The sequence below is a fragment of the Pseudomyrmex gracilis genome, unplaced genomic scaffold (assembly GCF_002006095.1).
Source record: "Pseudomyrmex gracilis isolate BER0280 unplaced genomic scaffold, ASM200609v1 scaffold_121, whole genome shotgun sequence".
Taxonomy (NCBI): domain Eukaryota; kingdom Metazoa; phylum Arthropoda; class Insecta; order Hymenoptera; family Formicidae; genus Pseudomyrmex; species Pseudomyrmex gracilis.
Window position 1 is genome coordinate 382,956 of NW_018020705.1, and position 12,759 is coordinate 395,714.

The 12,759-nt window shown below is 39.8% G+C and overlaps 1 protein-coding gene across 2 annotated transcripts in view; it reads left to right on the forward strand.

Annotated features, from left to right (window-relative positions):
* Positions 1–12,702, forward strand: part of LOC109856526 (dynein heavy chain 10, axonemal) — a 19,475-nt gene extending 6,773 nt beyond the window's left edge. The window contains exons 13-42 of one of the 2 annotated variants that reach the window (XM_020431890.1): positions 164–417; positions 560–1,087; positions 1,190–1,348; positions 1,473–1,733; positions 1,930–2,184; positions 2,345–2,606; positions 2,718–2,995; positions 3,101–3,365; positions 3,578–3,792; positions 3,885–4,073; positions 4,160–4,351; positions 4,482–4,936; positions 5,032–5,227; positions 5,297–5,513; positions 5,708–6,020; positions 6,179–6,473; positions 6,658–7,115; positions 7,279–7,559; positions 7,652–7,806; positions 7,898–8,650; positions 8,721–9,059; positions 9,178–9,379; positions 9,470–9,612; positions 9,696–9,857; positions 10,369–10,672; positions 11,247–11,458; positions 11,707–11,874; positions 11,961–12,140; positions 12,213–12,359; positions 12,542–12,702. In XM_020431890.1, coding sequence (XP_020287479.1) covers positions 164–417; positions 560–1,087; positions 1,190–1,348; positions 1,473–1,733; positions 1,930–2,184; positions 2,345–2,606; positions 2,718–2,995; positions 3,101–3,365; positions 3,578–3,792; positions 3,885–4,073; positions 4,160–4,351; positions 4,482–4,936; positions 5,032–5,227; positions 5,297–5,513; positions 5,708–6,020; positions 6,179–6,473; positions 6,658–7,115; positions 7,279–7,559; positions 7,652–7,806; positions 7,898–8,650; positions 8,721–9,059; positions 9,178–9,379; positions 9,470–9,612; positions 9,696–9,857; positions 10,369–10,672; positions 11,247–11,458; positions 11,707–11,874; positions 11,961–12,140; positions 12,213–12,359; positions 12,542–12,688 — 7,985 coding nt within the window. In that variant the 3' untranslated portion in view covers positions 12,689–12,702. The remainder of the gene's footprint in view (positions 1–163; positions 418–559; positions 1,088–1,189; positions 1,349–1,472; positions 1,734–1,929; positions 2,185–2,344; positions 2,607–2,717; positions 2,996–3,100; positions 3,366–3,577; positions 3,793–3,884; positions 4,074–4,159; positions 4,352–4,481; positions 4,937–5,031; positions 5,228–5,296; positions 5,514–5,707; positions 6,021–6,178; positions 6,474–6,657; positions 7,116–7,278; positions 7,560–7,651; positions 7,807–7,897; positions 8,651–8,720; positions 9,060–9,177; positions 9,380–9,469; positions 9,613–9,695; positions 9,858–10,368; positions 10,673–11,246; positions 11,459–11,706; positions 11,875–11,960; positions 12,141–12,212; positions 12,360–12,541) is intronic. The other variant, XM_020431891.1, reaches the window with a different exon arrangement.
* The last annotated feature ends 57 nt before the right edge of the window (positions 12,703–12,759 follow it).

Below are 12,759 nucleotides of genomic sequence, written 5' to 3' on the forward strand. Positions count from 1 at the left end.
TATATATATATATGCACAGTCATATTTTCACGCACAACATCCCGCGATGGCTCTTTATAGACTTTACTTTCTATTAACTTCAAAAATATGAAACTTTTTTAACAATTTTGTGACATCTTTGATATTGATATCGCGCGAGTTATTGATAAATGTCCACACCAAGGTCCTGCCGGAACCGGAAAGACCGAGACGGTCAAAGATCTGGCGAAAGCCTTGGGACTATTGTGCATCGTAACAAATTGCGGCGAAGGAATGGACTATATCGCGATCGGAAAGACTCTGGGTGGTCTCGCTCAATGCGGAGCATGGGGCTGCTTCGACGAATTCAATCGCATCGACGTTTCCGTTCTTTCTGTTATCTCGACCCAGCTGCAAACCATACGCTCGGCGCTTCAAGTTAAAGCTCAACGATTCACGGTACATTGACGCGCTATTGTGTGTTCTCGACAATCAAACATGGAGATCCGTTGTTTTTCTATTGCGCTAATGAAATTACCAGCGCAATTGGAAAAAATTAACGAATTTTTTTTTTCAAAAAATTAAAAATATTTCTCTAAAGTTTGAGGAGCAAGACATCAGGCTGGATTCGAAGGTGGGGATCTTTATCACGATGAATCCGGGATACGCCGGTCGCACGGAACTGCCGGAATCGGTAAAGGCCCTGTTCAGGCCGGTGGTCTGCGTAGTGCCCGACAACGAGTTAATCTGTCAGATCAAGCTCTTCAGCGCCGGTTTCCTCACGGCGAAGGTACTCGCTAAGAAAATGACGGTTCTTTACAAGCTGGCGAACGACCAGCTGAGCAAACAAACGCACTACGACTTCGGCCTGAGAGCTCTCAAGTCCGTGCTCAACATGGCCGGTCAGTTGAAGAGAACTTCAAACGACTTGCCCGAAAACGTCGTGCTGATGAGAGCACTCAGAGACATGAATTTACCTAAGTTCATATACGACGACGTGCCGCTCTTTCTGGGTCTGATCAGAGATCTATTTCCCGACTTGGATTGTCCCCGAATTCGCTATCCGCAATTGAACGAAGCGATCGAGACGGTATTGGAACAAAACGGATATATCGTCCTGCCCGAACAAGTAAGTTGCGTATTGCTTTAATACGTCGCACGAGCGATTATTTAAGCACCGCGGAATTTCGAAATAACGGATTAAATGAGTAAAGAAGTGTTGTTGTGCCAGGTCGATAAAGTCGTGCAGTTACACGAGGTAATGATGACCAGGCACTCTACGATGGTCATCGGTCCCACCGGCGGTGGCAAGACGACGGTCATCGAAACGCTGTGCAAAGCGCAGACGCACCTTGGTAAATCCACGAAACTGCACATTCTCAATCCCAAAGTAAGCGATTCTTTAAGGATCTTCGTTGCGAAACAATATGAAATTTTATATTTATATGTTATTTATCATATAATGTTATATATATATATATATATATATCATATTAAAACACAAAATAATCAAGGCTTACACCGTCATCGAATTGTACGGAACGTTGGAGCCGACGACGCGCGATTGGACGGACGGTCTTCTGAGCAGCATTTTTCGCGAAATTAACCGACCTTTGGAATCCGACAAGGAGGAGTACAGATACATGCTCTTCGACGGCGACGTCGATCCGCTGTGGATCGAAAATATGAACTCGGTTATGGATGACAACAAGTTGCTAACTCTGGCTAATCAGGAAAGAATCAAACTGCAGAATCATTGCGGTCTGCTCTTCGAGGTAGCCTATGCTCTAGTGCGAATGTAAAAACATATATAGAATCTAAGAATTTTATTACAATTATTTTAATATTTTTAATTATGTAAAACTTTTTCACATTAAAAATATCTAGTTCTTTATAATTTAACATTTTATAATTAAATTTTGATTTTTTTCTACGCACCGAATATTCATGTAAATTTTTTTTTTGTTGAAGATAGGCGACTTGCAGTACGCCTCACCTGCGACAATCTCGAGAGCAGGTATGGTTTACGTGGACCCGAAGAACCTGGGCTACCAGCCTTACATGGATAAGTGGATACAAGTCAAGAGCAAAGCCGATCACGAGTTTCTTCGCGGAATGTGTCAGAAATACGTACATGGCTCGCTTAGACTTATTATCGAAGGAACGTTCGGTCTCCAAGCAATGGAACCGCTTCGGATGATTATACCGCAAACTAGTCTCAACATGGTACTTAGATTTGCTCGATCTGTCAATTAAATTTGTTTTGCCGTGCACTTGCAAAAAGCGGGAAATGCGTGAAGAAAGCTGTTAATCTTCTTATTAATCTACATTTCTCCATTCCGCACTTTACGAATGTTCTTCGTATGGGGGTTTTTTTTTCTTCAAGGTAACTCAATTTTGCTACGTGTTTGACGGTCTGTTGTCAATGCTAGAGTCGACAAGTAGAAAATTTGCGGAAGAGGAGAAGGAGGAGGATATGTCACAGAAATCGAAAGACGAACTGTGGGAAGCGATGTATATTCAAGCGTGCTATTGGTCATTTGGCGCGTCCATTGTGAACGAGGCGCGATCTACATTTGACAGATACATAAAGAAAACGTGCGGACTTATGGAGGTGCAAGACAAACCCAACAAATTGGCAGTCACGAGTAAGTTGGCAAAACTTGAAATTGATCAAAAAAAAAATATATATATATATATATAAAATTGAAGAGAAAAAAATTTAAAGTTTTTATAAATGCACGCGTTTGACACATCAGAATACGTACCGACGTCGCTTCCAACTTTATACGATTACGTGCTGGATGTCAAGAAACAAGTTTGGATCGCGTGGAAATGGTTGGTGCCGGCATATGTGCACGACAGACAGAAAATTTTCTCGGACGTTCTCGTACAGACAGTCGACACATTGCGCACCACGTGGTTCGTGAATCTCATGAGCGAATTGCAAAAACCGGTATTATTAGTCGGAGAAGTTGGCACTTCGAAGACAGCTATTGTTCACGAATTTCTAAGAAACTTGAGTTCGGACAAATATGTGAGTCAAAATTACAATCTCAAAAAAACGTTAATTATGATTAGATATTAATTATACAGCATTGTTTTTAATGCTATTATTTCAATGTCAAAAATATATATATAGGAGCAGCTTTTAATGAATTTTTCGTCGAGAACTACGTCGAGTGATGTGCAGAGAAACATCGAATCGGTGGTGGAGAAAAGAACGAGAGAAATATTTGGACCTCCGCCCGGAAAAAAATTGATAGTTTTCATCGATGACATGAATATGCCAATAACCGATACTTACGGAACTCAACAGCCCATCGCGTTGCTTAAGTTGTTGTTCGAAAGAGCCGGTTTTTACGATCGCGGTCGCGATTTAAGCTGGAAATACATGAGAGACATTTGTGAGCGTATATCACATTTCTAGCGAGTTTTTTAAAGAGATTTTCTCTTCTAAAAAAAAAAAAAAATAATAATAAATTTTTTTATCGACAAATTTTCTTTTTTGTTATTAAATATTACTATTCAAGATTTCTTTTTGCGATATATTAAATACACGAAGCTGTTATTATATAACATAAACGTGTAATCGTAAATGAATATTTATCTCATCTAGATTATTTAGCAGCCATGGGAAAACCCGGCGGCGGCAGGAACGAAGTTGATCCGCGATTTATCTCAATGTTCTCGGTTTATAACGTAACTTTCCCTTCGAGCGAGACTCTCAGCTATATTTACACGAGCATTCTGTCCGGTCATTTGCAAACGTTCTCCGAGGGCGTTCGAAATATCGCGGGAGGTCTTGTTCGATTAACTTTGGAACTTTACGAGGTGATTTCACAACTCGTTGCGCACACACGGTCATATAAAAGATTTCCGTTTCGTTTAATCCGCGATATAACGTGTAAGCTCTATTATTTCAGACAGTTAGGAAGGAATTGCTGCCTACGCCGTCCAAGTTTCACTACATCTTCAACATGCGCGATCTCTCGAGGATCACGGCCGGATTACTTCAGAGCCATCCCGACTTCTTTTCAGACGTAAAGCAGTTCGTCAGGCTTTGGAGAAACGAGGTCACTAGAATCATGTCCGACCGTCTCGTCAACGAGCAAGTATGAAGTATTTTTTTTCTCACATTCTTCTTGTTATCTGTGAGATAACTTTTTTTTTTTTTACCGGAACAATTTTATTGCTCCAGGACGAAAATTTGGTGATAGAGTTACTGAAGAAAAAGATCACACACTACTGGAAGGAAGATCCCGAAATAACTCAATACAGTTTAAGAGATCCGCTACTGTACGGTGACTTTAGAAACGCCTTGAGCGAAGACGAGCCCAGATTCTACGAGGATCTGCTAGATTACGAAGCGGTTTACAGCTTGTTTCTCGAGGTTTCATAATTTTTTTTTTTTTTTAATCGCTTTTCGCGCGACTGTGTCTCTTTCAATCAATTATTATTTGCGATATTATCCGATATTATTCGGAGAATCAGAATATCTTCACTTTTTCTCGTGTTCTCAGATCTTCGAAGAATACAATGAAAGATCCACGACCAAGTTGCACATGGTTCTCTTCAACGACGCGCTCGAGCATCTGACCAGAGTGCATCGTGCGTTACGAATGCATCGCGGAAACGTGCTGGTTGTTGGCACGGGTGGCAGTGGCAAGAACTCCGTGATAAAGTTGGCGTCGTTTGCCGCCGGTTATCAGCTGTTCCAGATCGTCCCGAGCCGCGGTTACAACGAGGCGTCATTTCGCGAAGACATGAAGAGCCTGTACAACTTGGTCGGCGTCGAGAACAAAGAGGTCGTATTTATGTTCACGTGCGGTCACATTAAAAACGAAGCTTTCCTCGAGTTGGTGAACAACATGTTAACGGCGGGCTTCGTGCCGGCTCTCTTCACGGACGAGGAGAAAGACGAGATCATCACCTCCTGCAGAGACGAGGCGGTTAGAGCGGGTTTCGATATGGCAAAGTGAGTTCGTGTTTTAATTCGCGCAAAACGCGCTATTTCGAGCAGTTAATAAATTTTTCACGTGTTAATTTTATCAATTTTCTTTCCGTCGGCAGAAAAAGTGTTTGGTCATACTTCGCGAAACAGTGCACCGCGAATTTGCGAATAGCGTTGGCGATGAGTCCGTCGGGTGACGCTCTGCGAACCCGATGTCGCAATTATCCGGGCTTGATTAACAACACCACCGTAGATTGGATGTTCCCGTGGCCGCAACAAGCTCTGGTGGCAGTAGCGAATGTTCTCATTCAAGACGTAAGGAAATTGAAGAAAGAAATAATTTTAAGCGTGAAAAGAGAGACATTGTTTTATTTTTTTTTTCAGAACCCGATTGTGCCGCAGGAATACAGGAAAAAGATCGTGAACCACATGGTTTACGCGCACACATTAGTGCTGCGGTACACGGTGGATTTCGCGACAAGACTGAGAAGACGAAATTATGTCACGCCGAGGCACTTTCTGGACTTCATTAACACTTATCTGAAATTGTCAAAGGAGAAAAAAGACTTTATAGATTCGCGCTGCGCCCGTCTATCCGGAGGTATCCGTCACACAAATGTTTTTTTTTTCAATTCCTAAGTTTCCTTAATATCTTAAAACAAGACTTATATATATTTTTTAACGAACCTCATTTTTGTGTAATTTAATAATATAAAATCACACAATCTATTCTTTTCCTTTTTTTTTTCAAAGAAAAGCAATTTTATATTTTCGCGCTTGTAATTCGTTTCTCAGGGTTGCAAAAAATCGCACAGGCTTCGGTCAATCTGAAGGAGATGAATGAGATACTGGCCGTGCAGAAGATCAAAGTGCTCGATCAAACGAAAAATTGCGAACAGCTGCTCGCTTCAATCGGCAACAGCACGAACATTGCGATGGAAAAGAAGAATCTGAGAGAAGAGAAAAGAACGGAGATCGAGGAAAAGAAGAAAATAATTGCTACGGAGGAAGCGGAGGCCAGACAAGCATTAGAAGAGGCTAAACCGGCTCTCGACGCGGCCAAACTCGCACTGGGCGAGCTCGAGAAAGCGGATATCACCGAGATAAGGTTCGTCATTTCAAATTAAATTATATGGTTTTTGGTCACAAGAAATCACATTAGAAGAAGACAACAATGTCTTAAGTTTTATACAGTGTAACTTAAATATTGTGTTTTTTTTTACAAAAAAATAACAAGAGTTGTTAATAATAACAATAATAATTCAGATCTTTTGTCACTCCGCCCGAGCCGGTGCAGATCGTATCAGAATGCGTGGCAATGCTTCGAGGCGTCAGAGACGTATCTTGGAAAGGAGCGAAAGGACTGATGAGCGATCCGGGATTTCTGAAAAGTTTGCAGGAAATGAATTGCGATCAGATCACGTTGAAACAGCAACAAGCGGTACGAGCGCATTTGAAGAAGAGCGACAAATTGGATCAGATGCAGGTCATCAGCAAAGCGGGATACGGCTTGTACAGATTTGTGCTCGCTGTCTTGGATTATTGCGCAGTTTTCAGAGAGGTATTTCGCAGAGTTTTGCGTGCGATTTGAAAATTTTTAATTTAATTTAATCTTTTGTCTTTTTTCTATTTTTCAAATAAAAAATAAAATAAAATAAAAAACCACTTAATTTTTTCCTCTGGTTAAAATTCTAATTTTTTCTTAAAAATAATATATCTTTCTACTTTCTTATGATCGTTGCAAGATAAAACCGAAGATGGACAGAGTCCAGACGCTCGAAGAAGAATCCGTGAAAGCCCGACGTGCGTTGGAAAACGAAGAACGAGAATTAAAGCGATTGGAGAAAACGATTAAGGAGCTGAATGCAAAATATGACGTTGCAATGACCGAGCGACAACAGCTTCAAGACGAGACGGACGTGTTGGGACGACGGCTTTTAGCTGCCGACAAGCTGATTTCTGGATTGTCGTCCGAGAACGAACGCTGGCAGAAGGATTTAACGGCTCTGCAGGATGACACGAAAAGGATCACAGGAAATTGCTTGCTCGGAGCGGCTTTTCTCGCTTATAGCGGACCGTTTTCTCACGAGTTCAGAAATGAAATGTTCAACAATTGGGAAACGAGCATTTTGCAAAAACAAATACCCATGTCGAAACCGTACAAGCTCGAAATGCATTTGAGCGATGACGTTGAAATCAGCACGTAAGCGAATTTATCTCATCTCTTTGTTTTTGAATATAATTTTTATTATTAAATATTGATTGATCGAATATGGATTTTTTATTGAAAGTAAAAAATTTCACACGCGACACCGTAACGCGAATTGTTTCAATTGTCTCATCCGTCCCGTATCTATTTTACAAAGATGGAACTCAGAAGGTCTCCCACCGGACGAGCTTTCCGTGCGAAACGGTATATTGACCACGAAAGCGTCTAGATTCGCGCTTTGCATCGATCCTCAGCAACAGGCGCTTAATTGGATCAAAAAACGGGAACAGAAGAAGAATCTGAAGATCATCTCTTTCGCGGATGCGGATTTCTTGAAACAAGTGGAATTAGCGATCAAATACGGTCTACCGGTGCTCATTCGAGATGTAGACGAGGTCGATCCCATCTTGGACAACGTATTGTCGAAAAATATACAGTGTAAGCCGAAAATTCCTCAAAAACAAATGTACTCGCACTTTTTGAAAAAAAAATTGTGTGTGAAAACCGATAAAAACCTTGCAACCGTGCAGTTTCCGCGGGACGAACTTTCGTCATTCTCGGCGACAAGGAAGTGGAATACGACTCGAGGTTTCGTATTTATTTGACGACAAAAATGTCCAATCCGAATCTGGACGCTGCCGTTTACGCGAAAGCGATTGTTATCAATTACATGGTCACCGCAGCGGTAATATATCACGATTTACTTTTGCAATTAAATTCTAAAAGAAGCGTCTTATCCAGAGAGCTATCAGTTGAAATCAGTTACGTTCTCTCAGGGTTTGGAGAACCAGCTTCTGTCGGTGGTCGTGAGAACCGAGCGACCGGACGTCGAGGAGCAACGTGAAAATCTAATCGCGGAGACCAGCGAGAACAAGAATCTATTACAGAAACTGGAAAACAGTCTTCTGCGTGAGATCGCAACGGATCGGGGCAACATGCTGGACAATCTCGATCTGATCGAAACGCTGGAGAACATCAAGGCCAGCACCAGCGAGGTGATGTCGAAGCTGTTTCTCGCCGAGGTCACGTCGTTCGACGTAGACAGATTGCGCGAGGGCTACCGTCCGGTGGCGGTGCGAGGTGCCATTTTGTTCTCCGTGCTTGCGGACATGGCAACCGTAAACCCCATGTATCAGTATTCCCTGATCAGTTACGTCGAAGTGTTCGTTCACTCGCTGAAGAGATCGTTGTCGGACCCGGTGCTCGAGAAACGACTAAGAAACATCATCCCGACGCTGACGAAGAATGTCTACAACTACGGGTGCACCGGAATATTCGAGCGACACAAGTTGCTCTTCTCTCTACAAATTTGCATGAAGATAGAGCAGAGCGTGGGTAACGTGACGCAGGAACAATTGGAGTTCTTCATCAAAGGCAGCACGGCTTTGGAAAAGTCGGTCAAACCGAATCCCGCCAAGTGGTTGCCTTCGTCAGGTTGGGAAGATGTTCTCAAACTGGCGAGCGATTTCCCGGACAAGTTCGAGCAACTTCCGGAAGAGCTACGTGATCGCGAGAACGAATGGAAGAAGGTAGACGAAAAAAAAAGATGACGATTTTGAAAAATTTGCGGAAAACTAATTAACCGTGTTCTATAAATAGTGGTACGACTCGGATATGCCGGAATCGGAGCGACTTCCGTGCGAGTATAGCGCTCGGATCACGTCGTTCGACAAGCTGATGCTGATACGCTGTTTTCGAGCGGACCGCGTCTATCGCGGCATTATCGATTATATTACCGAGATCATGGGCGAGCAATACATCACACCGCCACATTTGAACTTCGACATGATCTTCGAGGAAAGTACACCGACTATGCCTGTCGTTTTCATTCTGAGCCCGGGCTCGGATCCCACGGCCGAACTGATGAAGTTGGCCGATCGATACGGCTGGGGAGGCGGAAAATTCAGATGTCTCTCGCTCGGACAAGGTCAAGCTACGGTGAGATGCAAAACAATTGCTAAACGGGATACAATAATAAAATAAAAATATTATCTTATAATATCGCATATAAAATAACTTTTATTACTTTTGTAAAAAATTTTCTTTTTTATGATAGGTCGCGATGGAATTGCTGAGAACAGCAATGGCGAGAGGACAATGGCTGATGCTGCAAAATTGCCATCTACTTCTGTCCTTTGCGAAAGATTTGGAAAAAATAATGGAGAACGCAGAGAAACCCCATCCCGATTTTCGTCTTTGGCTCACCACGGAACCCACCCCTAATTTTCCGATCGGAATACTTCAACTATCTCTGAAGGGTATAACGCGATATAAATCTCTTGCGATCTCTTTAAATGGAACTCGCTCGTTTTTTTTTTTTTTTTTTTTTCAATAAAGTTTATTTGCAGTCGTCACGGAACCACCGAGCGGATTGAAGCTAAACTTGCAAAACACGTACCTCAAGATGCGACCGCAGGTCTTGGAAAGTTGCTCCCATCCTCTTTACAAGCACTTGATTTATGTTCTAGCGTTTTATCACGCAGTTATTCAGGTTGGCGAACAGATTTAAGATACAAATCGTGTGTATTTTAAATTCTCGGAGCAATTTTGAAAGCGTTTTATCTAACATCGTAGGAAAGGAGAAAGTACGACAAGATCGGATGGAATATTAACTACGACTTCAACGAGTCCGATTTTAATGTGTGTACGATGATATTAGATACTTATCTGACAAAAGCGATGGCCACGTCGGGGTCTAAAATGCCGTGGAGCAGTTTGAAGTATCTAATTGGCGAGGTACGAATTTTGCGTTTTAAAGAATTTTTTTAAAAAAAATATTTAAAACAACTTAAAGTAGAGATCAATACGAATCTATATACTGCGTGTTTATATGTGCAAATATATGTTTTTTAAATAACGTGTAAATTAATACACGTGAAAATTTGAAAATTCGAAATGTTTAGTTTGCATCTCATGTGTATAAAATATCCTTCAATTTATTCTCCTACTAACCCAAACATTTTAAATAAATTTTCGAATTAAATTCAAAATTTTTTAATTCGAAGTTTTGCGTGTATTAACACATTTAAAAAATATATTTTCATATACATCCAGCACATAGACTTGTATTGACCTCCTAATTTAAGTTTTACATTATATCACGAACTTTAATATTTCGAAATATTTAGAACTTTTTATTGTAAATTTTTATTATGAATTAATTTATTATTATTTTCTTATCATACTTTACATCGAAATCTTGAATGTGCAGCTTGTTTTTTTTTTTTTTGTGTGTGTTCGAATTAAGGTGATGTACGGCGGAAGAGTGATAGATTGTTACGATCGTCGCGTCTCTTACACCTACATGGACGAGTACTTCGGCGAGTTTTTATTCGACGAGTTTCAACCGTTTCACTTTTACAAGGATATCGCTGTCGATTATGTGATACCGCCGGAAGGAAGTCGCAACGACTATTTAAAGTTCATCGAGGAACTACCGTTAGTGAACACTCCGGAAGTGTTTGGCTTGCATCCAAATGCTGAGATCGGATACTTCACGAAAACCGTTAAGAATATATGGAAGCACTTTGTGGAGCTTCAGCCACAAACCTGTACGGATATACAAATGTTTATTTTATGATTTTTTAATTATTTTATTATTTATTTTATTTTATTACAGAAAAAAACCATTTTAATACTTTTCAATTATTACAATTGTTTGATAGCATGATTTCGTGTGTTATTTGATATTTATAAATTATTTTTTTCATCTATTAAACTTTTCTTACACATAAAATAAATCGAGCTAATTAGTCAATTAGCTAGTCGAGCGTTAATCGTGTTATTTGATATTTATAAATTATTTATATTTATAAATCGAGCTAATTAGTCAATTAGCTATCTATTAAACTTTCCTTACATATAAAATAAGTCAAGCTAATTAGTCAATTACCTAATCGAGCTAATTGACTAATTAGCTCGATTTATTTTATATGTAAAAAAAGTTTAATAGATTACAAAAATAATTTATAAATATCAAATAACACGATTATATATAATAATAATAATAATAATAATAATAAATAAAATATAAAATAATAATAATGAATAATAAAAATAAAAAAAGTAATTGACTAATTAGCTCGATTGAGTAAGAACAATTTAACATCGTTTTTAAATATCTAGCGATAAGCGTGACTGGCGTCAGCAAGGATGAATACATCGATAATGTAGCAAAGGAGATCTTAGCCAGGATACCAACGCCGTATAATATTGACAAAGTCAAGAAAAATTTCGGCGTGTCCGTAACGCCGACTGCGATTGTTCTGTTTCAAGAATTGGAGAGATTCAACAAATTAACAGAAACAATGACGAGAACATTGAATCAGCTGAGAAAGGTTGATAAGATCATCGAAATATATAAAATACTCTTCTCGTTAATACAAATTTATAAATCCTATTTTATTGTCACAAACGTTTTAGCTTTTTTTTTTTTTAATTTTGCGACAAGGTGTCTTTCTTGTTGCGCTGTAATGTTTTAAATCTATTTCTCTCCTTAATTCTTTCTTATCAAATAGATATGCGCGCAATATATGTAAAATAAAATTTATTTTCCTAAGTCTGGTAAAACGTATCTTATCTTCAGGCCATTGCTGGTGAAATTGGAATGGACGCGGTGCTGGATAATATCTCCGTGGCACTTTATAACGGCACTCTACCCAGGGAATGGGCGAGATTGGCGCCAGACACGCAAAAGAATCTCGCTAGTTGGATGGATCATTTTCAAAAGAGGATAGATCAGTACACTAACTGGGTACGGATTAAGCAAAAATATTGATTCATCACCAGCATGTACTGTAATTTTTTCTTTTCTTTTTTTCATTTTTGTTTCACACACAGTCTGGCGCGAATGAACCCGTAGTGCTTTGGTTGGCTGGATTGCACGTGCCGGAGACTTACTTGGCAGCTCTGGTGCAAATAACTTGCCACAAAAACAACTGGCCCCTCGATCGTTCCGTGATTTACACGACGGTGTCGAAGTTCCTCAAACCTGATGACGTAGAAGAAAGACCCGACCAAGTAAATTCCGGCGACATAAATTATTTTCTATTCTATTTTATTACGTTACACCATTGTTCTTATTTGAAATAGGGCTGTTACGTACACGGATTGTACTTGGAAGGTGCCAGATGGGACGTCGAAGAACAATGTTTGAGGAGATCGCATCCGAAAGTTCTTGTAGAAGAGCTGCCAATATTAACTATCATACCGACTGAAGTTCACAGACTGAAGTTACAGGTATTGAAAATTTTTTATATGGAAAAATATATTCTCGTACAATTGTTACGTTATTCTTATACAATTGAACATGATAACATAATGAGTAATTTATAGCACAAACACAACAATTGTATAATCAAAAAAGACTTAATTCTTGTGACAACTCCGGGATATATGTAAAATATGTTTTTGTATCACAGAATACATTTAAAACTCCAGTATATACTACGTCGAATCGGCGTAACGCCTTGGGCATTGGTCTGGTGTTCGAAGCAGATTTGGCAACGCCAGAACATATTTCACATTGGATACTTCAAGGTGTTTGTCTAGTGTTAAACACAGATTGAAGCAATTCTCGAAATTGCTAATTACTTTGACCTGCCGTATTCTTCAGTGTGTATTTCATGAATTAGGAATG